Below are 27,999 nucleotides of genomic sequence, written 5' to 3' on the forward strand. Positions count from 1 at the left end.
GGCATCCACCACCTCTCTGGGCAACCCGTCCACTGCCTCACCACCCTTGCAAAAAACTTCTTCCTTATATCCAGTCTAAATCTCCCTTCTTTTACTTTGAAACCATTTCCCCTTGTCCTGTTACAGCAGGCCCTGTCCGTCTCCTTCCCTCTTCCAGTCCCCCTTTAGATACAGGAAGGCAGCTCAGATCATCTCAGAGCCTTCTCCGTGCTGAACAGCCCCAGCTCCCTCAGCCTGTCCTCATAGGAGAGGTGTTCCATTCCTCGGATCACTTCTGTGGCCCTCCTCTGGACACGCTCCAGCAGGTCCATGTCTCTCCTGTGCTGAGGACTCCACATCTGGAAGCAGTACTCCAGGTGAGGTCTCACAGTGCAGGGCAGAGGGGCAGGATCACTCCCTTGCCCTGCTGGCCACACTGCTTTTGGATGCAGTCCAGGATATGATTGGCTTTCTGGGCTGTGAGGGCACCTTGCTGGCTCATGAAGCAGTATGAAGTTTGCAATATGTTAGGCAAGCTTAGCTCAGTGTTTGATCACAGTCAGTGCAGAAAAAGACAAACGGAAATTAAGACTTTATAGATTAGGGAATCACACTGTGTTTCCTTCTGGAAATGAAAGTTCTAATATTGATAGATAATAAAAAGGGTAAAATTAGCAGAGGGATTTTACTCCTTATTACAGACTGAGTAAGGTCCATAGACAGTTGGTTTTGTGTAGCACTGTGAAACATTTGGGCTGGACTGGTGGTGAAGGATGACATGGTACATAGAGAAACATGGAGAAAATAACAGTCTTGATGCATGTGAGTTAGGAGAGCTAATGCTGTCCAGACATGAGAAATAGATGTGACATTGTGACATGGACACATGTCCTTACAATGAAATGTATGGTACAGGAGGAAGCTGTGTGGATAAGCAAGAATCAAGCTTATCTAGCTTTGATTAAAAAAAATTATAAGAGCTTTTGATGGTTTCTTCTATAGTCTAGAAGAGCTGGATTTGGGTAAGGATAGTGCTTACTGTGTGATACCATCAGGAATTATGTCACAGGTGGAGTTCTTTTTTCAATACAGATGACATATAAGCCCAGTTGTTCTCGCATACATCTGCTGCAAGCTTACTGAGCAGGTACTGCATTGCCTTAGAGTCTCTCTCATTAGGTGTAAAAAATTCTGAGAAGAGCTTTTGGCCTGATGCCACATTTTTAGTTTGATTATAGAAATACAATACAGGGATAAACAAAGATATATTGAAATTCACGATGTTGGAAGGGGCAATCTGAACATTCAAAGGGATTAGTTAGTGAGATATCAGTTGTACAGGAGTCCTGAGGGCCCTGGAAGTAAAGAAAGTATGAAATTGTTTTATGCCAAAGGTAGAATTTATTTGGAAGTAGTATTAAAAAAAAAAAAAAAAAAAGTCTGCTTGATTTTTATATATTTTGAAAAGAATTTTGGGTATAAAGAATAGAAAAGGGATGGATAAACAAAGAAAGCTGCAGGAGATAAAGTGTACTGATGAAGTGAAAATTGCCAGAATTAAGTCTGAGTTAGTTAGAGGCAAGAGTTTTAAAAGCTTCTCTAATCATGTAAGGAAAAACAAGAGTTGAAATAAGACCACTGAGTGAAAAAATTGAGGTAAAACATCCTGAAGATTCTGATGTTGTATGGAGGAAGGTTTGGGGTATACACCCCCCTCCTATCCTACCTGATCTTTTATGCTTGATTCGTGGGAAACTCTCCTGGAGGTGCCTAGAGCTAGAGGGAGAAGAGGGAAGTGTATCTACAGGCATTGATTCATGCTGTGGTAGTGTTAGACATGATCTGGGAAAAAAAAGCCTTTATCTTGGTGACCTTCTTCTGACCTATCTTGTGCTGAAAAACTGTGTTAAATCTAAACAAGCCAGGAATAGAGAAAATGGAGTGGTTGAGTGCAGTGCTTATGGGCTTGTTTAGTTAGTTAGTTTTTGTTTGATTTTGTACCTTGTAGAAGGTACATTTTGTAAATTGAAGTTTAGCTTAAATGGAGCTAGGCAGATCGTTCTTGGACATCCAAGGAAGTGGTCAAAGATTACAACTATGGAAACTGCATTCTTCTTTAACAGCTCAAGGGGAATATGAAGTCCAAAGATCCTCACGAGCTAGACTGATCCATGGATCAGAATTTGGCTGGGTCAGGTAACTGCTGTCTAATAGCAATTCAGGTAGGTTAGATTCCCATAGAGGAGGCATAGTAATGTAAGTGCATTTGTTTGTTGTTTTTCTATAAATGCAAGATGGAAGTTGTGGTTACATAATAAGAGAAAGACCCTTTCCTGACATGCTGTTCCTATGCTTTTCGATCTGTGTTTAGTCAGGTTCCCCCTTGCAGCTGCAATACTACTTAAATCTCAGGCTTGTACACAGTTTATCCTTAGACTTGGTGAGCTGTTAGCATTTCTTACGTTCTTAAACCTTAAACATTTTCTGTACTATGATTTCTTAAGTTTATAAAGATATAATAACCATCTATTCCTTTCACACTTATTGCATTATTTTGAATTAATGCTACTTAATTAATATCTTTAATAAAGATCTTCTAAAACCAACTAATCTGAATACTCTTTTTCCCCTAAAGCTGGTTCTTTGAATTCTCATGTTGGAGAGTCAAAATGAAGAATCAGTGTGTGTCAGTTATACCAAATCAACTGCATAGTAAATTTAATTTTATGTAGTGTTTTAAATGGACAGGAGCTAATCACTGCATCAGTTGTTAATATTTTGTTATGTTTGTATCTACACGGATTACAGGAACTGAAGCGTGTTTGGATTTTGGCTAACAGTTTAGCAAAGAGAAACTGCTTTTTGCATCTGGGATCAGGCATTAAAAAAAGAAATTCTTCAACATCTCAGCTTAGAAACAGATACAGGAATAATATCCTTTTACCCAGAAACTGTCTAAGAAAATGTTTAATTATTTTAATGTCTTCAAGATCTGGAGATAATACTCTTTTTTACTGCAGAAGTATGCATGTGGAAGTGACCCTGGCATTCTTACAGCAGTGTTGAGCACTGAGGGCAGTTTGTGCATTCACTTTGCGAAATCTGAAACACTTGATTGCCTTCAGAAGGTGTTTTTGCACTTGCAGAAATAAGTGAAAACATTTTAAATTAAAAATATGTTTGATTGACAGTTTTAATTAGACTTTTTTAGCTGCTGACCTTGATATATTTTTTTTCTCCTTGTTTTCTAAACCAGCAGATGGATAGCCAAAGCTTTCAGATTTTTATCAGGGTAGCTGGAGGGTTTGTAGAACGAGAAAAAGGAGTTGGAGAATTGTTTCTTCTGCTTTAAACGTTTTTTCTGTGGTAGATAATGATGCATTTCTCCAGTCAGTTCCACTCTTGTTGCTCACTGGTAAACAATACGCCATTCTATATCTGACAGCAGTTCTAAGGGGAAAAAGAGTAATTAGAATAGAGATAGGGGAAATAAATAATGTTAGTAATGGACATCTCTATTATTATTATTATTATTAATTATTATTATTAATCATCTCTATTATTTAAGACTTAGAAAAGTCTTACTGAATTTTATAAAACTCAGATTTTCTTGCAAGTCCAAATCTCCCAGGATTTTTTTTTTTGCAAGTAAGGGGGAGGTGTCCCAGGAATCTGCATAGGATTTTCAAAGCAGTGTTGTCACTTAGAGCAGGAACTTCACATTACACCCATACACTTCTTTTTAATCCATTGGAGAGTTGAAAGCTCATATTTTCTTTCCTACTTCTCATGTGCTTCAAAATGTTTTTCCTTGAAGTATTTAGGCTTTATCAAAGTGGTATTGAACCTGTATTAAAGGACGGTGCTGGATGTGTCAGTATTCTCCCTATGGTCCTTGCTTTTGGCATGTCCATTTTTCCTTTTTATTTATTTCCAGCTTCTTCACTGCTTTCATTTTTGGCAATTAATTTCTTTCTGGTCATGATGATATTACTGAAAAGAAAAAAAAAAGGCCTCTGCAAATAGATTTCAAGTATCCAGCTCCAAAAAACACATTCTGCATGTAGATGGACCTCTGATAAATTCAGTGAGGTATTTTCTGGAGGTTTTTCCCAGCCAACAGGTACAACTGGTTATCGTGCTAAAAAAGAAACGGCGTCTGACAAGGTGTTTTTGGCTAAAGTTTTGTCTCTGTGGAGTGAGACAGTAACACTGTCTTAGGTCATTTTAATTCAAAACTTCTGTAGCAGTTGCCTTGCAAGATCAAGGATGACAATCTGGAAGACTGTCAATATTTCAGTCTTCGAAAGGTTCATGGATTTAGCTTTTAAATTATGTGTACCTTTGCTTTTGAAATTAGTATGCACCCAGAGGAGCTTGCATCAGGAGCTGAGAAGTCACTGTCTGGTGTCAGGAAGCAAGAAGGGAATGAGAGAAGACCATTCTTTAGTTGGAGATAGCAGCTCTTCAACCAACCACTGACTGTTTTTCAGGGTCTGCAGTTTCTTGGTAATGGACAGCGTTGCATCAGTGGAGAGATAAATGAAAAGCTGAGTTCTGTCAGTTTATGCTCAGCGCTGGACAAAGTATTGACATTTCACTGTACATGAAGAAAGATGTTAATTTTGAATGTAGACTCACATCTTTGTGGGAAGGAAATGTAATCTCTTCAGCAGGAGTAGCTGTTGATAATATGACCTCTGTGGAGAAGGACCTGTGGGTCCTGGTGGATGACAGGTTGGCCATGAGCCACCAGTGTGCCCTTGTGGTCAGGAAGGCCAGTGGGATCCTGGGGTGCATTAAAAGGAGTGTGGCCAGCGGGTCAAGGGAAGAGATCCTCCCCGTCTGCACTGGTGCGGCCGCGTCTGGAATACTGTGTGCTCCTCAGTTCAAGGAAGACAGGGGTCTTCTAGACAGAGTGCAACAGAGGGCTACAAAGGTGATTAAGGGCCTGGAGCATCTCCCTTATGAGAAAAGGCTGAGAAACCTGGGACTATTCAACCTAGACGAAGAAGACGGGATCTTATCAGTGCTTATGAATATCTTAAGGACAGGAGTCAAGTGGATGGGGCCCGGTTATTTGTAGTGGTGCCCAGCTGAAAAGGGGGTAATGACCAGTAACTGGAACATAGGAATTTCCATGGAGACACAAGGGAAAAATTCTTCACTTTAAGGGTGATAGGTGAAAGGTGTTCACTGCAACAAGCTTGCCAGAGAGGCTGTGGAGTCACCTTCTGTGCAGATATTCAGAACCCACCTGGATGCTTCCCTGTGCAACCTGCCGTAGGGAACCTGCTTTGGCAGGTGATTGCACTAGATGATCTCCAGAGGTCCCCTCCCCAATTTCTGCTCTGTGATTCTGTGATTATCATTCTGTCCTCTCCTGTGAGATCACTTGGACAGGTTAGCGTAATTTCATGACTGCTCTTGTGTGTGGCTGCTGAGAAATCAAGATCAGAGAAGTTTAGGTCCCTTTCCTAAGGGTGTCAGCAAGTCCTTTTTTGCCTGTGACTTTTCCCTCCTGCTTTTTCCAAAGCCTGTGATTAGAGTTACTGGGGCAAGATACTCCAGACAGACCTTTGGTTCAGCAGATGAGTTTCATAAATGCTCAAATTAAGTGGGAGGAAATGCTAAGTGGAGTTCTGGAAAGAAAAAAAAAAAAAAAAAAAAAAAACCAACCTGTTGGCTTGCCAAGTTCCTAGAGAGAAAATCTGCAGGAATGTTTACATTTGAATGCGTCAGTGAACCTGTATAAACATTTAGTATTAAGTGATCTGGTTAGACTCTTAATGGAACCTGGCTAATAGAAGCAGCATTTATGTTCCTTAACTCAATCTTATCTATACCACAAAGGCATACATAGCTTGTGCCAAGACCATAGTTGGAGCAGATCCAGAGACAGAAAAAGTCTTGACACAGACTGCCAGATTACGCTGTCCAGATTCTTAGATTGTACTTGGATTCCAGATAAGAGATTTGTGAAGTTTAATATAAATATTTTTGTACTGAAACTTTGTGTACTTCCACAAAAAAAATGATGTTTTTTCTTTTAGATCGGCACGTTAGATTTTTGGGGGAAAAGCAGCTAGTGAATATAAAGTTTTAATACATGAGAAGTATATGTTGCTTACCTATTTATTTTCAAAAGTAAGTATTGCTTTTTTTTTTTTTTTTAAGTAATGGGTGATTATTTTAAAGCAAGAATTCTCAGAGATTAAATGAGTATTTTAAAACTTTATAGATAAACAGTCTGAATAACTTGTCTGTAATAGATTGGACTTTGTTTTTCTTCTGTATCTGGAGTCCTCAAATGTGCACAGGTTCTATTCTTTAATCATTGATGAAAGTACTGCTTTTCTTTTGCTTCACTGTTATTTTTTCTGGAGGAAGAATTCCTAAAAGAGTAAGAAAATGTGAATAATCAGTAGGTCCACAAATAAGAATGTTTCTTAGGTAGGCTTAATGATTTAATATTTGTTTTCTTCTTCGCTTTCAGGATCCAGTGGTCTCTGTATAATCTTAAATCACTTACAGGCTTTTACAAAGAACACTTTTGCAGAGGTAGAAATGTGTATGAGAACAAATGAATTTGAATAACTGCATAAACAGACGTTGTCTGGGGTGTCCCATGCACTCCTGTAGGACTGATGGGAAATAAGATGTCTGCGTTTGCAGAATACCTTGAAGAATGGAATTGCAGAGTAGTTTTCTCAGTTACATTTAAAATAAAGCAGCTTTTGCATTTTGAGGCCATGTAGGCGATCTGTGTTGCAAAGTTAACTCAAAATTCTCAGTATGTTTCTGGAACACTGAAAAAGTAGGGGGCTGGAGAACCTTTCATTCAGTAACTGCAGTGTTCCATCCTAAAGCAACCGAATTGAAATATCAGAACTTGAAGAATAATGACCATCAGTTGTGCATCAAATGGCTTGCAGATGAAATGCAGAGATACAGAGCTGTGCTTTCACTTAAATTAGAAAACTAGAAGTTTTATCAAACCTCTTTGAAGTGTGGCAGTCCTATGAAGAGTAGCTGAGTAAAATGATAGCTGCTTGTCCCTTGGATGTCATTCAGCCTGCTGTCAGATGTTTGGTTTTCTGTGGGAGGTAAAGATATTTTTAGAATTGGCTGAATCAGTGTATCTCCAGGAAAATGATGGGTACTGCTTTCTCATTTGTCAAGTGAGAGAAGCTTGCATGGCTTAAGAGCTGTGTGCTCTTTTGTACATTTCTACTGAAAATGGATTTGCACAGCTTTGTGTTGGGAAATGGAGGGCAGTAGGGTTGGCCATCCTCATCAGGGAGGAGACAGCTGATCTGAAGATTTGTTTCCCTTGGTGATGCACATCATAGAAGCCATGCAGGTCACTTACAGAGCTGCCAGTTGCTTCAGAAACAGAATGAATATTCTAGCAATTCTCAGTAAATCTGAAAATGTCCGAATGTTTTTGTGGTGTTGTTTGTTTTTTTTTTTCCCCATACACTGCCTTTCAGAATGAAGATGGAATAAAAATATTTAAAGGGTTATGCCAGAAATGGGAAGTTGTATCCGTGTGCTTTTCCTTTGCTGAAAAAAATGTCTTGGAAAATTACATCAGCAAGGTTTTAAATTCATTTTTACTCCAGTAAAAACACGTTGGAGTATTGTGTCTATTAAAACTTTTTCAATTATGCTACTTGTTTAAAAAAGTTGTCTCCAAGATTTTGGCAAGAACAGAAAAGACAGAAAATTGAGTCACTGACCATCATACAGTTGAAAGTAAAAACAAAACTGTCTGAGCTTCATGATTTTTGTTTTCTCAAAGAAACAAACAAAGAGTTTGGTCTTCATAAGAAATGTGTGTAGATTGCAGCAAAATGATACGGCGATTTTAACTACAATTCTCTCTCTGCAGAGGGACACCAGCACAAATCCATATGGAAGATGAACCTCCTCCTGCTCAAGGAGTCAGTGTCAAGGTCAGAGTGTGAGAATTCGTGCTGAGAATTCCATGCATCTCAACTCAAGAGAAAGAAGCACAGTTTTATTACTAGCTTAGTACATGCCAGTAACTTTCAAGATAAACAGAAAACCAAAACTGTAGGTAGAAAAAGGATACTTGCAGAAGAAATGTTACTTATGTGATCCATAAAATATTAAAATAGATTCATTTAAATCAGTCAATAGATTCACTTTAATCAGTTGGAATTCTTTGGCTTACCAGATTGGTTTAATTTAGTATTAAGTTTCAAAGTTGCGTTCTTCAGCTTAGTGTTTCAGCGACACAGACTTGTAATAATTAATTTTTAGAGCATAATGTGGGAAAACTGCAAATTGAATTGTTGTCTCTTTCTTTGTACACTCTGCCTGTAGAACTTAGGGAAACACGTCATTTAGATTCTGAGCTTCATGATGATGTGTTGATAAGGTGATCTGTATGACAAAACTGAATAACCAGCTTCTAGACTGGTTATTAAATGAAATTATTTGCTATGAGGACATGGGAAAATAAACTGCGATCAAAACTACAGCTTTTCCTTATAGAACGTGGCCAGTCCTCCTTCTCCTTCCTTAGAAGTGTATTTGTTGAAAGATTGACATTCACAGTTAATTTTGAAGATTACTTTAGTTTGAAATGTTTCTATCTATGCTTCTGCATACATTTTCTCATAAGTGACGTTAGTCACAAAAGTGATATCCTTACAACTAACATGGGTGACTCTAAACTAGAATTTATTCACAGCTTTGTTTCAGTCACAGATTTTTTATATATAAATATAGATAAAGATGTGTATTTCCTGTGACAGAGTGTTTTGAAAGTCTGATACTTCCTAGAGGTAAGCAAGTGATGCAGTCCTTACTGTTACATGGTGAGCTGTGTATTGCAGTGATAGGAAAAATCTATTCTTACTCCTTGTCAGAGCTACCAATTACTGCTACTTTTCTTTCACATCCAGAACTTCTTTAATTTTAGTAAAAGAAAATTCGATGAGTGCTCCATGCAAAATTTGCTACTAAAAGTTAATACTGGAACATTTTTCTGATTCATGCTGTGCTAAAGCAGTAGAAATGTTGAGTGAAATTCAGACATTAACTAGTTTCACTGTCTGGAGAGAATTATTTTTCTTCTCCTTTGCTAGCAAGTTGTTGTTTCTCCTTGAATGAAGTGGAGAATGTTCTATTATCTTTTTTTTTTTTTTCATATTATATATCTACCTACAGACACAAATATTGTTAGAAAGTAACTTTTGAAACACGACGGTTCCAGAAGTAAAGGATAAAGGAAAAGGTTTCTTGAGTTTTCTCAACTTTCCATTTTTAATGCATGAAAACAAATGTGTGTCTTTTTCAAAGAGAAGTACATGCTTGGGCAGATCTTTCATGTTTTTGTTTTTGTTTTTTTTTCAACAACAATTTTAGCACACTGTTTTCAGATTTTGGATGTGTACTTTACATCTTAGTATTAGAATCCTGTATTTTGAATCCTCTAATGTAGTAGTCACATTCTATGGATATAGCAAAAATGTGACCACAGCATTTAATGTCTTACATTGTAGTTGTCTTCATGCACACAGATCCTTTCTTTCTAGATCATGATACAGTTTATTTGTTTATTATAATGGTTTTGCTGAGGGTGTTGTTCTGGAATTAAAATACTGTTCTGTGGTTGAGAATGCAGGTAGTGGTGTTTGTCTCAATTTATCCTTTTTGTCATGCAAAAGTATATTTCTCTCTATGTAGCTATTTGATATAATTTGTCTGTAACATCAGGTCTTGGAGGCAACATTATTATCAGCCCTGAAGATGCTGGATGTTGGGAAATGGCCGATTTTTTCCCTTTGTTCACAAGAGGAGCTCAAGTTAATTCGTCAAGCCTGTGTATTTGGCAGTGCTGGTAACGAGGTGCTGTATGTAACTGAAAATGATGAGGTAATTGTCCAAGAGTGTGAAATTTCTGATTTATGTGTCAAGATTTTGTGAAAGCTGGTACTGTTGCATACTGAGAAAAAGTTGCATATTGAATACCTGAACCTTTTCATTAAAACTAAGACGTTTGCAATTAAAGCTGGCCTCTTACCACTTTCAGGGAATAAAGAAAAGATGAAGGTAAAGATTTCTTGGAGGTGCATGAACACAAGTTGGAACATGGGAAATTCCAATGAAATACTAGAATATTTTTATTACCATGTCAGTGGTTACATCTTGGAGAGCTTAATGACCCTGGTGGTGGCCAAGACTCGAAAGGTCATGGCCTTGAGTGAACTGATATATGTAGACCTTTGTTGAGTAAGGGACTAGATGGACTAATTGGCCTCTGGCGGTCTGTTCTCCCCTAAGTTATGATTGTGTGATTCTTTTATAACAGGTTTTTGTGCTTGGCATGAACTGCAGTGGGTGTTTGGGAACCGGAGACGTGCAGAGCACAATTGAGCCAAAGAGATTAGATTCTCTGTGTGGCAAAAAGATTGCCTGTCTGAGTTATGGAAGTGGTCCTCATGTTGTTCTTGCTACAGAAGGTAAAGTATGATGCAAATACTACTTTTTTCAGACTGGTTCACTTCAATTAGTCCACAGTTTCTATTTGAACCTGTTTCATGTATGTTCTGAAATTCATAGTCTCATGTTATTTGCTTTTGCCAGAGTAAAGTCAGTAGATAAAACCTGGAGGGAAATACTGGTTTAGTATAGCACATTTTGCTTTGGTAATTTTGAGGGAACCCTTGGTGAAAATATCAAATAGAGAATCTAGAGATCTGAAGGAGGTCTGTGTCAAATCTAACTCTCCTAGAATAACAGCATAATTGATGTTTAGAAAATGATGATGATAGACAAGATGAATGTAGAACTATTATTCACTGTATCTGGGCTACTGCAATTAGAGAACAACTGATGTAAAACAGATAAGAAAAGTAAATACAATAGCTTCGTGGGTAATAAGACCAGTACACATATATTTAAGTGAATCAGGAGAATTATAATATCTTTAATCCAGAGGTTGTAAGTACTGAGGAAGTACCCAGGGAATGAGCTGCAAAAAGTGACCAGGCTCAGGTTCAAGTTACCTTTAAGCATCACTTTTTTTTTAATTACCAGGCAGACACACAGTTCTGCAGCAGACTGTTGGTCTAACCCAGTCAGACAGAGAATCATAGAACAGCCTGGGTTGAAAAGGACCACAGTGTTTCGTTTCAACCCCTGCTATGTTGAGGGTCGCCAGCCACCAGACCAGGCTGCCCAGAGCCACATCCAGCCTGGCCTTGAATGCCTCCAGGGATGGGGCATCCACATTTCTTGCATTCTTAGTTTTACTACCATATTTCTCAAAATACAGGACGCAAATGATATGTTGATGTAATAAGCAGCAGCATTACATAATTGTTTTTCTTACAAGCATCTTTACTTATATTGCAATAGGATGAAAATTGACTGAGCTTTTAAAAATGGGAAACACAGGGCCAGGGCTTATACAGAAATTTTGATTCATTCTCAGTAACAAAAACATGAACTGAAACAGGCTGTCATTTCATCTTTTGCTCTTCTGTTTTGCTCTATCGATCTCCTTTCTCTTGGCTTTCTGATTTCTTTTATGAAGACTGTGTGGATATTATGGATACTATCATTGTGGATTTGTCTTAAATGCTGTGAGAAGAGCAGTAGTATATCCCTGGGATTAAGAGCCAAAAAGGACATATATATACTTAACTACGTACAGTGTGTTGCTGAATTTCACTTACCAGTTTGTAATTTCATGTTCTGTAGTCTTTGGAAAAGCAGATTTCCTAGGAGCTTCTTATGTTTTTTATTACAGAAGGAGAAGTGTACACATGGGGTCATAATGCTTACAGTCAGTTGGGCAATGGTACAACCAATCATGGTTTGGTTCCCTGTCAAGTCTCTACCAACTTGGTGAACAAGAAAGTCATTGAAGTTGCTTGTGGCTCTCATCACTCTATGGTGTTAACATCTGATGGGGAGGTGAGAAAAGCTAGAGAGTGAATCTTTTTTTTCTCCTAGTGAAATTTGGGTATGGGAGGAACAGGAAAACACACTGCACCTGATGTATTAGTCTTCCTTCTTTCTGTTCACAGAGTGATGTTGCAACAAAAATGTTAAAGAAAAATGGAAAATCTTGGAGTTTTGAATCAGCTTTGAAGTGTATGCAGGACATTGGTTTTTGTGTCACTTCTGTTTATAAAAAGAAATTACCATTTCTTCTATGCTGTATCCTACTGTAGATACTTAATATCACTAAAGCTGATGTCAGTTTAAATCATGACATCAGAAGTAAGAAGTTCTACCCGCTGGAGGAAGAAGTATTTCTGTCGTTTACTTTCAGATGTTATTTGAATCCAGTTAGCCATTGTGTTTTGGGTTCTGGTAAACTAACAGTGAAATCTCTCAGTATGAGTGCAGTTCTTGTGCTACCTCTTATCTTTGGTAGGAGAAACATTAAGGAATGGGATATAAAAAATACTGTGAGTTGCATATTTTTGATGGAAACACTTAAATTATAAACCTGTGTAGCTTCCCGGATCTGTAGAAGAGCACATGAATACAACCTAAATATGTGTTTCTTACACATCTAACAAATCTTTCTCTCTTGAATGTGTACTTAGAGATGTCTGTTATACACCTTTCACTTACGAGAATTCATTTACAACAGGTGTACACGTGGGGTTATAATAACTCAGGCCAGGTTGGATCTGGTTCAACTGCTAATCAGCCAATTCCTCGAAGAGTTACCAGCTGCCTACAAAATAAAGTCGTAGTTAACATAGCCTGTGGTCAGATGTGCTCTATGGCTGTGGTGGAAAATGGAGAGGTAAGAAATATTAAGTGAATTTTCAGACTAAACTTTATTGTATGTACGACAGCAGTGAGGTCATTTAAAACCTCTCTGTAATTTGCTGCCAAGGAGAAAGGAAGTATTTATTTCCAGAGTCCATCTGACTTGCCTGCTTACACTGTTTGTGAAAGTCTTTGTCATGAATCGGCTTGCATATCCTCACAGTGTGCTTAAGCACATCTTCCTATCCATAATGCTTTTCCCATCTTCTTTAGAAAGAAGTTACACAGAGAAATTTTGCCTTATGAGATTGCTCAAAACTGATCAGCTATTACTTAGTATCAGCTACTGAAGTTGGCTTTGACCTGAAGGAATTCAGGGATCAAATTTGAAAATACAGTTCTCAATGGAAAAAAAAAAACAGTGTTTTAAAGGTCAGGAGATTTTTATAAATTTGGGGATCAAATCATAAAAGCTATATATGTGTACTTAATATTTCATGCTAGCTTCATTTTCTCATACATGAAAAGGTAACTTTTTATTACTGATTTATTGATTTTTCCAGTTGGTATTACGTTCTTGCAGAAATGAAGGTGCTGACTGATGTTGTGTCACTGCTGTCTTTAGCAGTTACAGCAAAATTAATTATCTGCTCTGTGCTAGAATCTTATCAGTCAAGAATGTGAGAATAATCAGTGAATGCTATCTTAATATTTAGTCTTTGTATAGACACAGCTAATATGAAGACAAAAATCCAAACCAACAGAAAATGAATTTGATAGCAAATGTTCGTTCCACTGCATCAAGCCCCTCTCATGCCTTTTATCTCCATCTCTGTGAGGATATGAAAGGGATATCGTTTTCCTATTGCTTTAGTTCACTTAAGCTGAAGATTTTGGGCAGCCTAAATGCTCTCCGGATTCATCGCTCTAAGCATTTCAGTTTAGACCTAGGAAGCTATTGGCTGTTTGCATTAGGAATATGCTCAGCCTTTGCTATTTTCCTTTTACAGCATAAAACTGTGAGCAGTCTATTCAAACTGTTGTGTATAGCTTCCAGTTGATACTTGGTTTAATATGTCTTCTCTTGTGTTAGAGGATTTTTGAATGAGAAACTAACTCTTTGAAAAAGGGAAGTATTCCTGCTGAATTTGCTCTGTGCTGGGGAAAAGCCCTGTGAATCACTTGCTTTTCACTGCTATGACTTCTAAAGAGCAGGGTGAAGAGGAAGGATTAGACTTTTGGTGCCCGTACACATAAAAGTATCTACCTAAAAAGTGCATATCCTAAGTTCCCAGGTGTGGGAAGCTGAAATATTGAAGGAAACTGTTGTTGGAAGGGTGAAGTGGTTACATTGTTTTCGAAGGAATGGCAAACAGCTAAAATCCCTGTCTTTGTCTTGTAGGTCTATGTCTGGGGTTACAATGGTAACGGCCAGCTGGGGCTGGGCAGCAGCGGCAATCAGCCAACGCCGTGCCGAATAGCAGCCTTGCAAGGCGTTCGTGTGCAGCGGGTATGTGTGCAGTGCCCTTCTCAAACCCTTTGGGAACAATAAAATAAGCTCAGGGATATTCATAGAATCAGCATAGAATCATACAATGGCTTGTGTTGGAAGACACCCCAAGGATCATCAAGTTCCAGCCTCCCTGCCACAGGGAGGGCCACCAACCTCCAGATTTGGTACCAGGCCGTATTTTTTATGTGAAGGAAGTTCTTTATCTCTTTGTTTAAAATACCATTTATCAGAATAAGAGCATGTGTCTTAGAACGGACCTCTGACAAACTGTGACCCTGGAGAGTTCAGTTGGAATTTTGCCATTAATTTCAGTGAGGTAAGGATTTCACTCAGAGAGGAGTGGGCAATTAGGAACGTTTGGTCATTTCTTTTTTTCTTCCAAAAATCCAATTTTTAATAACTGTTTATTTTAATAACTCTTCTTGTGCTACTCCATTCTTCATTACAGCCCATCTTTTTTTTCTTTCCCCCCTAGGAAAATGGCCACAGTTTAGCTTTTTGTCCTTCTGTTAGACTTAATGTCACTTTTAGAATTGCACTTCAACCACAGTGACTAGTGGGTGTTTGAACTCAGAACAAATCATCCGTGGGTGCTTTTGGTATGTTGGTATGTTTCCATAGCAGGTCTTGAACTTGGGTGGTTCTTACACTCTACCAAAGGACTGAGTTGCCATCAGTGTGACCAGCAATTCTTTTTACCAGTTAGAAATATTTAAAGTGAATGCAGAATGGATACCAAAAGTGTTAAAATGATTTATCCAAAGCAGAGGACTGTCAGGAGAGCAACACATTCTGCTTGACTGGTCTTTTTTTGTAATCCAGTGAGATTTTACAAAACTTTAGTGAATTCTTCATTCTAATAATCACATTTAATCAGATAAGTTATGAAGTTGTTTTTTTACAGTCTATTGAAATGAACATACTTCTGCATTCGTGTCCTGGGATACAGTCTGTAGCTTTGCTGGTAACATTTGCTACTGGAGGATAATATAATAAAGTGAATAACATTTTCTCCTGTATGTGTTCTGCTGCTTTGAGAGTATTGAGTGGTCTGGTATGTTTGCCATAATTCCTATTTTCATCCACTTCATGTGTTTGGTACCCATCAGTACTAAACTGTGGGCTTCCGATCAGCAAATAGCTTTAGCATTAATATCATTTAGATCATATCTCATTATTCATGGATGTCAGTGGACTGCGTGTTCTTACAGTACATCTGCTTTGCAGGCTGTATTATTGTTCATGAGCCAGTTTTGAACAAGGCAAATTGGTTTTAGATGGAGTTTCATCTCTTCTCTCTCCTTCCTGGATGGCTGTTTATTTTATGTGAGCGCTGGTGGTCCTCAGGCCCACATGCAGAGAGTTTCCTTCCAGTGATGTAAATTATCTCCACAGAGGGTCCAATTAGCACCAGAGCTGGCACAGGGAGCTGCTTTTGTGTAGTCAGCAGCCAGAGAGACCTCACATATTTTTACAGTGGTAAGCTGTTCAGGTTGGAGCAATTGCCCATAGGGCAGGGTCAGGGCAAGAGTTGGCCTGTCTTTCTTCAGCATACTGTCTGTTTGCCCTGTAGCTTTCCTTCTTTCCCAGTTCTTGGCTGTTCTTTTTTGTACTCTTGAGATCATATGATTTATTTTTCCTCAGTCACTTTTCTCCTTTGCTTTCCATTTTCATAATCTTACCTCTATTTGTCATTTTTATCGACCGTCTTTATAATGGCTTAGAATCAGTGATATTAATGTATAACATAACATACATCTGTCTGTATTAAATTCCTATCACATAAAAAAGATTTTTCTGTTTATTATTCCTTATAGGTTGCCTGTGGCTGTGCACATACGTTAGTGCTAACAGATGAAGGTCAGATTTATGCCTGGGGAGCCAATTCATATGGCCAGTTAGGTACTGGGAATAAAAGCAACCAGTCTTACCCTACTACAGTTACTGTGGATAAGGACAGGTAATACTTACTTATATTCAAACAGACATTGGTTGGCACACTTTCAAAAGAGCAGCACTAAACTATGGCATTTTTAATCTATTTTTTGCAAGAAATAGCCTATCATTTTTTACACACAGTTCTGTTGCTAAATGCAAACGGATTGAAAGTCTGTCTGACATACAAAATCAGTTCATCAAAATTTGACTTTCACTGGGAGTGCTTGAATCCATCCTATAACCACCCCTAAGAAACAGAATGTTCTGGGCTTTAATGTGCTATTTTTCTGCTGCAGCTCACTCTGTACTTCATAGGTCTTAATTGCAGTTTCTTTTCGGTGGTTTCATTGTTTGAAGTCAAGAATAAAAGCTTTATTGCCTCTGAACAGAAATTGTACTTTAATATGCTACGTTTGACAAAGAATGCACACAAGGAGTGGACATCTGCAATTTGTGTTATATCTGCTGTTAAACCCATTACATAACTCAGGAGAGAGAAAGGGAAGTGTTTCTTCTTGCTCTCTCTGCTTGAAAATTAAGCTTTGATTTTTACAAATGAAATAGTCATTGATGGGTAGTGGGGTAATTCTTTTATTGCTGATTCAAAGCCATGTATTTGTATGGGCTGATGTTTCAGTCTGTTCTGTGCTGCTGAGGTGTTGATTTTGGCCTTCTGTTGTGGATAGTAAGAAAAGTGTGATGACCCTTTAAAGACATCTGTGACTCTTAGTGCAGTGACAAGAGAGAGAACTCCTCTGTGGCAATGAGATGAGACATGGCCTGGTTTTGAACATTGCTATTTGGTTGTGTTTGTGCTTTTGCTTAAAATTAAACTGATTTTTTTTTTTTCTCCAGACACTTTGGCTGCAGTTGAAATGTTACCATATTTTAGTATGGATTTTAATACTGTGTATTGCCTTCCCCTTCTATTTGCCAGAATATATATTCCTGGTGTGAGCGAGGATATTAGCTCGCTAAAGCCTGCAGGATTTGTACATGCAGCCTTAAACAAGTTGTTTCCCAGCTGCTTTCCCCAAGCAGCTGGAAAAACAAGCAAACAGGTGATACAGTTCAGACTGCAAAACAGAGGATTGTGCAATGCTGTACACAGAGGCATTTATGAAATCCTAAATCAACTGTAGGATTACTGAGATAGCCTGCCGTAACTAGAATGCATTTAGAAGCAGCTTTCAGTGCTCTGTTTGGTTTTATCTTTTTCATATTCAAAATGAAAGTCTGTTAAATGTAAGCAGTAAGAATCGCATGAGTAACGACACTTCAGTATTTTAATTAAAAGAAAGCTGTTTAGGTCGTTGGTTTATTGCCATTTCTCAAATACTCCTTCACCACAGCTTAATGCAGCAGCTCACCTCGCTGTGCAGGACCACCAAAGGTGAGCGGAGACTTGGAACTCACCGTGGCTTTGTCTGAGGGAGCCAAGGGGTCAGCAGAGCGTGTGCTGCAGCCTAGTGCTCTGCTGCAGCACTGCTTGTCTTGTCCTACTTGCCTGACTCCCCAAATGCTTTTTCACCAAGGAACTTTCTGAGTGCACGCTGTTTAAAGAAACACCGATGACGGTTTCAATTTTGTTACTTCGCATAGGAAAACGTTCTCGCCATCTGAAGTGCATGTGTGCTTGTCGATGTGTTTTGCACCAGGGAAATGCAGGAAGTATGAGCTTTTTCACTGCGTTTTATTCTTGTGACAGTGACTTGCTTTTGTTCTTTTTCTGCTTGTAAATTTAGAGTTATAGAGATTGCAGCCTGCCACTCTGCTCACACTTCGGCTGCCAAGACGCAGAGCGGCCAGGTGTACATGTGGGGCCAGTGCCGCGGCCAGTCTGTGGTCCTTCCCCACCTCACTCACTTTGCCTGCACTGACGATGTGTTTGCTTGCTTTGCTACCCCTGCTGTTATGTGGCGTCTTCTCTCAGTAGGTGAGCTGAAATATTTTTGGTTTAACGTTAATAAAGTTAATAAAATCAAGTGCATAAAACAGATGTGCCTGCGTTTGAAGCTTAAACTTGTTTTATTGCAAAAACGTTCCAGGAATTCTAAATTGTGAATTTATAAATGTATGGAGTTATAAAAATTGGTAAACCCTAATGGCACTGCAAAATGACTGTCTGTTTTCTTGGTGCAGTTTGCTTCTGTGAGGAGTGCCTTGGTTCTTTATGTATTTTAGGTGCATTTTTTTGTTGGAACGATGGTCTCAGTAGCAAGTTCATACTTCAGCTTTTGTGCAACCACTGAATGTTACTGTGCAATGGCCATGGAGAAGATGCATTTGAATTTAGGAAGACATGCAGAGGCATTAGGAACAGTGAACCTTTCTTCAGTGCCTACGTATGTCTTTTAAATAGATTGCAAAGAATGACAGAGCCAAATTCCCACGTTCAGAGTTGGCCACAAACACTTAGTGTCTCCTAACAAGTGATCATTACCTGACCTTCTAAAAAGGCAAGTTACTGAATCTCAGATACCTGATTATTATTAAGATCACAGAACAATGGAATGGTTTGTGTTGGAAGGAACCTTAAAGCCCATCCAGTTCCTTCCCCCTGCCATGGGCAGTGCCACCCAACAGCTCAGGCTGCCCAGGGCCCCATCCTGCATGGCCTTGAGTGCCTGCAGGGATGGGGAACCCACAGCATCTCTGTACAGCTGTGTCAGGGCCTCACTGCCCTCTGAAGAATGTCTTCCTGATATCTAATAATGTACATACTCTTTCAGTTTAAAACCATTACCCTTTGTCTTTTCACTATACTCTGATAAAGGATCTCTTCCCATTTTCTTATAGGCCCTCTCTAAGTCCTGGGAATGAATGTTCTTTCCTGTGTCTCATATTCCAGCTTGTTCTCAGTGCAGTTCTCCTAGATTTCCTCCCACATTTCCACATTGCGCTTCAGTTTAGTGCAGAGTACTGAGGATAAGAAGTAAAAACTGCCTCTTCCATGTTTCATTCATCCCAGAAAGACAGCTACAAACAAAAGCACCTATTTTCTCTCTGAGAATTTCATAACTTCACCCCATCTTATTTATCTTACCTTGGACTGCAGAACTCATCTGGAGTTGCATATGGATGGACATCTCAGTTGTTATTTGACTTTGAAGATTCATAACTAAATCCTGCAGAATCTTTTGAACTATTACAGTGGAACTTCAGCTTTGTATTGGTCTTTAAAGTCATTGCACTTGCTCAGATAGCAGAGGTCTGGACCCACCTTGTACAGAATAAGACTAACAAAGTGGTTTTACAGTATTGGTATTTTAGAAGGATTTTTTATTATTATTTCATTGTTTTTTTTCCCTCATCCTTTCATCTGTAGTCCAAAGTACTCGTGTCATTATTATGCTAATAACTAGTTATTGGTACATTTTCTTGAACATATTCCTGAGCAATTTCGTTTGTATAGTAGTATCAAAGTGTGTGTGTTGTTTTTTTTAATGCTTGTGATGGAGGTGTTTCCCTTTTCTCAAATGAATGCTGTTTTTATTTAAAGCCTTGCAGGCCTAGCATTGCCAATCCACAAAATCTATATAAGTCAATAATAAGTGTTCTGATCCTAAGAAGGAAATGTTCTCTAGACTAAGAGTGATGTTTGAGGCCTTTAATTTGTTAATGTAATTAAAGAAAATAGTTATTTCAGGCTACCTGATAACAGAGAATCAGTTCAGGATCAGAACTGGAGCCAGTTCAGGAGATGTGGAAGTAGACAATAGGTGGCTTTTCAAAGCTGTTAACTTCACAATGCAAGTGTTGCAGTGTCACAGTGGGATGTAAGTACATTTGTGGCACACAGAAATATACTGATCCAAGAAATGCTGCTAAGACCAAAACTCGAGGGACAGCGCTTTCTGAGTGTCTGCAGCTCTCGTACTGTTGATATTTGCTCTTAGCTGTATTGCAGTGGTCAGTTTTATATGTAGTGGCTTATTTCTGCTTTGAGATAATGTCTCCTCGTTGGAATATTTTAGAAAATCATACTCTGAGTTTTATTGACTTTTTGTGTATCTTATAATAAGCAAGGCCTTATATTTAGAATGATTTATCCACTGACAACTGACAGCATTTCCCATCAGATGCAGTATTACAATTCTGAGACTAGTCATTAATTTTATTATGGTCTTCTACAGATGAGGTAAAGGAGTGAGACTTACTGTTTGTTTCTGAGGCCTTGTTGTTTGGAGCAGGAATCAACTGAGGAAAGCTTCCCTGTATTTGCTTTCCTGGAGGTTCATACTGGATGTGTTTTTATGTTTGGTTGGTTTTTGCTATTATTAATGATAAATTACATTTATTAAGAATGCTAGTAGCTGACAAAACGTCATCATGAGTGTTACCACTCACTATCAATTTCCCTTTTTATCCTAGAGCCCGATGACCATCTAACAGTAGCCCAGTCACTGAAGAAGGAATTTGACAACCCTGAAACTGCAGACCTGAAGTTCCTAGTGGATGGAAAATACATCCATGTTCATAAAGTTCTTCTCAAAATTAGGTGAGGCACAGACTGTATAGTTGAATATACAGTCAGTTGTATAGTGCAGTCCCTTATGCTGAGTCACTGCTGTTTAAAATCTTTACTTTGCACAAACCCTCTTTTCCCTCAGGCTTGAGTTTCGCCAGCTCTCCTTCACTGTTACACAATTTTCTTCACTTCCTTGCTGCTCAGACATTCCAAACACACTGCTTACTGCCAGCCTTTTCCACACTTTTCTGCATCTGACATCTACCCTCCTTTGTACTACCTAAGCAGCCTTGACCCTGATTACTAGTTACCTTTTCCAGATTAAAAAGGCTCAACTTCTTTCTGTTGCCTTCCTAGATATTAATCAGTTTCTCCTGCTGTTTTTGCTTGGCTTCCTCCATTTGGATGCTCTGAGACTTCTGTGTTTATTCTTGCCTTTCTTGCCTTCCACAGGACCCTTCAGCGGTGTCAGCATCTTCCACAGATGCTCTTCAGATTATCTTTTTTCTTCCTTATCTGTCACATTCCTTATCCTACTTGTTTTGTATCTTCTTATCAGAGCATTTGAATTTTAAGCTGGCTTCCCTTTTTGTTTTTAGTGCTTTCTGCAAGTTAACACCACTTTAAAGTGAGATTTGGTGTGCAGATCTACAGAGTAATCACATTGTTAATAACATGCAGAAATTAGTTTTTAGTTGTTGGCACAACTTCTACTAAAATATTCTAGATGCACTGCTTTAGATCTCTCTTGCCAGCTGTTTTTTCCCATCTTTATTGCAATTATTTTTCTCTTTTTGCAATTTTCTTTCACAAAATGCTTTATTATCTCATCCTGTGTGTCGCTGCTTTTGTTCTCCTATCTCTGATCCTGATTCATGCTTGTAATTTCATGTATATTACTGCATTAATTAAATGTCTGTGTTAATTCTTTATATATGTGTATATATATGTGTTTGTTTGTTTTTTTTTTTCTTTTCTGCACCCCTCTTAGTCTTCCAATTACTGACATCACTATTTTCTTCTGTACTAGTTTCATCACGTTGCACCCACACTGCTTATTGCCTACCATCTCTGTTTGGAATGCCTTATTTCCTCTTTGCCAGAGGCACTCCTGGGCTGAGTCACTCCAGGGTACTTTGTGAACTGAAGGATGAGGAGCAGTTGGGTTTGATTTATTTATTTTTAAGGGAGCAGTGTGCACCACCTTTCTCTTCTGACATTTTACTATTATGTGGTACCACTGGGACAGCTGCCCATCCCAAGGTCTGTTCCACAGTGGGATGAAAGCATGCTTGTTACTGCTTAAGAATTTTAGAATAGAAAGCACTAACAGCAGAAGGAAAATACAATTCTGAATTGCATAAAAAGCACTGAAGAAATTAATGTGTTTATACCAAGAAATCACACAGCTAGCGTTTATGGTTGTGTATTTGGTCTATTGGCACTGATTATTTCATCAACATCTTACTGCAGCTCATCTTCCAAGCTTACTGTAACTTGTAACTCTTACTGTAACTGTTCTTCTTTTGTAGGTGTGAACATTTTCGTTCCATACTGAATAATGATGATGAAATTATAGAAATGAGTGAATTTTCTTATCCTGTTTACCGAGCCTTTCTGGAGTACCTGTATACAGACAGCATTAGGCTCCCCCCTGAAGATGCCATAGGTATTTGCCATAAATGGAAACAACTCTGGGTTTCTGTTTCTGAAAAGTTGAATTTGTGCGGTCTGACCGGATGAGGAAAGTAGTGCTGCTAATTTGAGTTCTGTTAGCACTTAAATCTTCAGTTTGGCAGCTGTCAGGAGGAGGGGGTGCTGGAGAGTGACTAATAGGGATACAGTAAGATCAAAAGTTTACATCCAGAAAGGACTCTATTGCTTCTCATCTGAGGAACTGCTTTTTCCTTACGAAGGCACTGATGCCATCGTAATACTTTCCTGTCTCAGTGACTGCAGCATTTTTACCATGAACAAAAAAGGAGTTGCCCTGCACATTAATGTGAGTCCCTGATCGATATCCTGAATGAGGTGTAGTACAGTGAAGAAGGTGACAGAAGGCTTTCATTCTAGTAAAGTGTCCCTTTCTGATGTATCATCCGAGGACCTTGAAAAAAGGATGTTTTATGTGGAGGAAGAAGAGAAAAAGTCTGGTTAATTCAGTTCAGCCTAAAATAATGGGGCAGTTGATTTGTTTGAGTACAAATGAGTACAATTGAGTACAAAAAAAGTGTACATTTTTTGCACCAGGATGGGTAAAGTGTATGAATTTTTGCAGGACTGCTAGATTTGGCAACACTGTATAGAGAGAACAGATTGAAAAAGCTTTGCCAGCAAACAATCAAACAAGGCATTTGTGAAGAGAACGCGATCGCTCTTCTTTCTGCTGCTGTCAAATATGAAGCTCAGGTAGGAAGAATTTCGCTTCAGGCAAACAATTTTTGTCTGAAAAAGTATTTAATATAAACATAACTGCATTTAACTTATAAGTCGTGATTACTTGCAATTGCCCCTGCTGGCTCCCCAGGTATTTGTTTTCCCTCACTTAAGCCATAAAAGCTGCAGCTACTAGTGTTATCTTCCTGCCCATTGGCTTGCAACTGTGAGTCAGGATTCTTAATCTCCTTCCTGTCTCATAATGTAGCACAGGATGGCATGCACATGTCTCACTGCTATTTAATTCTCCACCTTCAGATTTTGCCTGTTCACTTCCTGAAGATCTCCACCCTCTCCTTTTGTCTGCTGCTGCCTTTTACAGGCAGTGGGAAAATTTACCTGGAAAGCCCTTCCCTGTTTGACCTCGTGCTTATATCAGAAATCCATTTTCACCGTGTTGCTTAACTAATTACCTAATTGTTGTTATCCTCTTCTCCATATCCTGTCCTCTGGCCTGCCCTTGGCCCTGGAGTGTTTCTCTAGCACTCGAAATCATGGTATCACAGAATGGCTGTGGGTTGGAAAGGACCTCAAGGATCATGAATCTCCAACCCCCTGCCACAGGCAGGGCCACCAACCTCCCCATTTAGCACTGGACCAGGCTGCCCAGGGCCCCATCCAACCTGGCCTTGAACACCTCCAGGGACGGGGCATCCACAGCCTCTCTGGGCAGCCTGTTCCAGCACCTCACCAGTGGTACCACCAGCACTTTATTTGTAAACAAATGCTTAATGCTCTTAATGCTGTGCTGTGGATATAACAATGTGGTGGGTTTGGTTATGCAAGAAATCCACGTTCTTGTTTTAGACTTGGTATATCAGAGCAGCCTAGTTAGCTCAGGAGTACTGATCTTTCTGAAGAGGCAAAAGGTGAGATAGAAATCCTGGACCTGCTGTTTGTTAGCAGAGGAGGTCTTGTGGAGGATGTAGAAGTTGGAGGCTGGCTGGGGCGAAGTGACTGAGAAACGATAGATTTTTTGATCCTCGTTGAAGCACAGAGGGGAGTCAGCAGAACTGCCACTTTGGACTTCCAGAGGGCAGACTTTGGTCTCTTTTGGACCATGGTTAAGAGAGTCCCTTGGGAGGTTGTTCTGGAGGACATGGGAGCCCAGTAGGGCTGGGAATACTTCGAAAGTAATTTTAAAAGTGCAGGAGCTGACCATCCCCATGTCACAGAAGATGAGCCAACGGGGAATGAGACAGCTTTGGCTGAACAGGGACCTTAGGAACAAAAGGAAAATTTATGGTCTTTGGAAGAGGGGGCAAGCTACTTGTGAGGATTGCAAGTACGTAGGGAGTGTGTGCAGGGAGAAAACTAGAAAGGCCAAAGAGCTGGAACTGAACTTGGCCACTAATGTGAAAGACAACAGTAAATATTTCTGTAAATACATCAGCAGTAAGAGGAAGGCTAGAGAGAATATCTCGTGTTGGATGCAGAGGGAACATAGTGACCAAGGATCGGGATAAGGCTGAGGTACGTAATGCCTTCTGTGCCTCAGTCTTTAATGGTAAGACTGATTGCTCCCTGGGCACACAGCCCCTAGCTCTAGTAGATAGGGATGGGGAACAGAATAGGCCCTGCATAATCCATGAGGAGCTGGTTTTGGACCTGCTCCAAAAGCTGGGTGCTCACAGGTCCATGGAGCTGGATGGATTGTACCCTGGTGTGCTGAAGGAGTTGGTGGATGTGATTGCCAAGCTCTCTCTATCATTTTTTGGCAATCCTGGCTAACTGGGGATGTCCTGGAGAACCGGAGACTGGCAAACGTGATGCCCATCAGACGTGATGCCCATCTTCAGATGATCCTGCTAGCTGCAGAGCTGTCAGTCTCACCTCAGTGCCAGGAAGGTTATGGAATGGATAATCTCAGGAGCCATCATAGATCAATTGAAGGTCAACCGGGTCAGCATGGGTTTGCGAATGATGGATCCTGTTTGATAAACCTGATTTCATTGTGTGACAAGGTGACCTGCTTAGTGGATGAAGGCTAGGTGTGGCCTAGCTGGACATTTGTAAAGCCTTTGACACTGTCCTCACAGCATCCTCACAGAGAAGCTGGCTGCCCACAGTTTGGATGGCCGTATGCTCTGCTGGGTGAAACACTGACTGGAAGGCCGGGCCCAAAGAGTTGTGGTCAGTGGAGTTAAATCCAGTGGGCAGCCAATCTCGAGTGGTGTCCCCACTGCAGATGACACCAAGACCTTGGTGTACTGATGGACAGTTGGCTGAATACGAGCCAGCAGTGTGCCCAGGTGGCCAAGAAGGCCAATGGTATCCTGGCTTGTATCAGGAATGGTGTGGTGAGCAGGACTGTAGTAATCCTGCCCTTGTACTCAGCACTGGTGAGGCCTCACCTCGAGTACTGTGTTCAGTTTTGGGCAATACAGAAAGGACACTGAGGTGCTGGAGCAGGTCCAAAGAAGGGCAACAAGGCTTGTGAAGGGCTTGGAGAACACGGCCTATGAGGAGAGACTGAAGGAACTGGGGTTCTTTAATCTGGGGGAGAGGAAGCTGAGGCAAAAACCTTCTTGCTCTCTTCCAATACCTGAAAGGTGCTCACAGTGAGAGCGGGGCTGGTTTCCTCTCACTGGTGACGGGTGACAGGACGAGGAGAAGTGGCCTCAAGTTGCACCAGGGGAGGTTTAGGTTGGATATCAGGAAAAAAGGATTGTTAAGCAAAGATTGTTAAGCACTGGAATAGGCTGGCCAGGGAGGTGGTTGTGTCTCCACCCCTGGGTGTGTTTAAAATCCGTTTGGATGTGGTGCTCAGGGACATGATTTAGCAGAGGGTTGTTAGAGTTAGGGTAGTATGGTCAGGTTGTGGTTGGACTTGATGATCTTTAAGGTCTTTTCCAACCTGAGCAATTCTATGATTCTTTGATTCTATGATTCTACGGAGCTGATACATGTTTTGGGTTTTTTTTCGTTATATTCATTTTCCTTTTGCTTTTGCTCCATTGTAAGATGCAGGATGGGGTTTAAAGCAGATGCTTACATAAGATGCATTTGGTAGACAGTTCCAGGCACAGGAAGCAAGTGCAAAAAAGGAACTGAAACTGGGATGAAATATTGCTGTATGACAGCAATGTAATAATGTATAAGAGTTGCAAAGAGGAGGCTGGAAGTTTACAATGAGTTTCAGAAAGCAAGCAGGAATAACATCTGATTAGTAGACGATAAGGATACCAGCTGCTGGTAGAGTAATGAGATCAGTCTTAGCCAAGGTATCTAGGCTAATAATCAGTGAACAACTGAGACCAAAGAAGAGGAATTGTGATTTCAGTGTGCTGTGGTGGTGGAAGGCAAAATTGGGCAGGAGAAGAGGGACCAAACGGTTTGGTTCTCTGAAGTGTGGAAGTTTTCATTACGTTCACTCTGGAGATTTTCCTCTTAGAAGCTTTCCACCACTTTCGACCATCTCAAAAGCAGAGGAGGCTTTCACTGAGCTGTGTCAGGTGGAGTAGTTAAAGATCCATGAAAATGTATCCTGAAGTAGGGAAAATAGCCCAAAGTACCAGAGAATTGCAATGGCAGAAGCACAGTAAAAGTGATTGGCTAAATGTCTGTATGTATGCTATTCCCCTCTTCCTTCTGCAATACATTCTGCACAAATAGTGTAATTTTTAAATACAGGCAACACTTGAACACAGTCATCATGCCATGAATTGGTTCACCTGCCTCTAGAGCAGCACGTGCCAACCTCAGGAGTACATCACTGCTCTCCCCCCTTCGTCCACAGCTCAGAAAGGGATTGATCTGCTTCTGAGGAGTGCAGCAAAGACTTCTTCAGTAATAACCTGAAAGGGATAACCTTTGTCTAAGGAGCTGTGAAGTAGGACAGGGCTGCACTACATTAATATGGTAAAAACTGATTTGAGAGCCATCTGTAGCACATCAGCGCTTCAGTAAAAGGCTGTCGTGAGAAGGACTGTGAAAGAGCCCTGATAGTTCAGAAAGAGAAATTAGTTTTGTTTGGTTGATTTTTTTGTTACTGTGTGTGAACCGTGCAGGTGAAAGATAGTAGTGCTGTGTTTATCTACCATTAGCATAGAAAATCAACGGAAGGCTGACTTTTCATCTGTTAGGATCAGAATGTTTTGTCCTGTCCTCGGGAAATGCAAAGATCTGCTGCTACAGATTATTTTTAGGTGTGTTTCTAATGTACGCTGTGGAAACTTTGTGCTTACAGTTTTCATCCTCGCATTCGTGATCTGATGAAACTGATGGAAAAAGGGTTGGTCATTGATATGGTGTCTGGTTATGAACTGATAGATTTGGAAGGGGAGAATGATCATAATTTTGCTGTCAGTCATTCATATTATAAATTAATTCTCTTTCTTTTTAGGACTTGGAAGAGTTTTGCTTCAGATTTTGCATAAACCACTTAACTGTTGTAACACAAACTCAAGGCTTTGCAGAAATGGACCACGATCTCCTGAAAAACTTCATTAGCAAAGCAAGCAGAGTGGGAGCATTTCGAAATTGAGAGCTGACTACCACCAAGCTGAAGAGCACAGCCTCGTTCCTCCTGGGAATACTTCTCCTTTGGAGAGCTTTGAAGAGAGACTCAGTGTCCGTCAGCTTGGGAAATGCCTTGAAGTCTGCTAACATACTGGTCTGAAAAGATGACTACAGCATAGGTGTGTAGGGAGAGCCAGCATTCAGAATTTCAGAACAAAACCTAATGCAGTAACTACTCTTCCCCACTTAAAGTCAAGCAAACTAAGCTGCCATTATCATGGCTATTTTGAGTGTATTATTTTTGTGTAAACAACCTGCAGCTGGATTTTATGGAGCAGTGACATCCTTGCTGCTAAAACCTTCATAGTACACTTCTATCACCAAACTAAGCTAATATGCCATGGTTGGCAGCTTTGTGCCACGTCATCCAGAT

General features: G+C 39.8%; 1 protein-coding gene across 2 annotated transcripts; it reads left to right on the top strand.

Moving 5' to 3' along the window:
* Positions 1 to 6,088: 6,088 nt before the first annotated feature.
* LOC306947146 (RCC1 and BTB domain-containing protein 2) lies at positions 6,089 to 27,591 on the top strand (the record flags this gene model as incomplete). Of its 2 annotated transcripts, XM_079536371.1 has the most annotated exons (13): positions 6,089 to 6,126; positions 7,874 to 8,058; positions 9,730 to 9,888; positions 10,325 to 10,475; positions 11,768 to 11,934; positions 12,623 to 12,781; positions 14,150 to 14,257; positions 16,078 to 16,220; positions 17,944 to 18,134; positions 20,573 to 20,699; positions 22,202 to 22,338; positions 22,948 to 23,078; positions 27,451 to 27,591. In XM_079536371.1, the coding sequence occupies exons 3-13, from the start codon at positions 9,763 to 9,765 to the stop codon at positions 27,589 to 27,591; spliced, it is 1,581 nt and encodes a 526-aa protein (XP_079392497.1). In that variant the 5' UTR covers positions 6,089 to 6,126; positions 7,874 to 8,058; positions 9,730 to 9,762. The 2 variants fall into 2 exon arrangements, with proteins under 2 accessions (XP_079392497.1, XP_079392498.1); XM_079536372.1 differs by lacking the exon at positions 6,089 to 6,126 and having other exon boundaries at positions 7,878 to 7,937.
* Between the last annotated feature and the right edge of the window lie 408 nt (positions 27,592 to 27,999).

Source organism: Tetrao urogallus (assembly GCF_951394365.1).
Source record: "Tetrao urogallus genome assembly, chromosome: 1".
Taxonomy (NCBI): Eukaryota; Metazoa; Chordata; class Aves; order Galliformes; family Phasianidae; genus Tetrao; species Tetrao urogallus.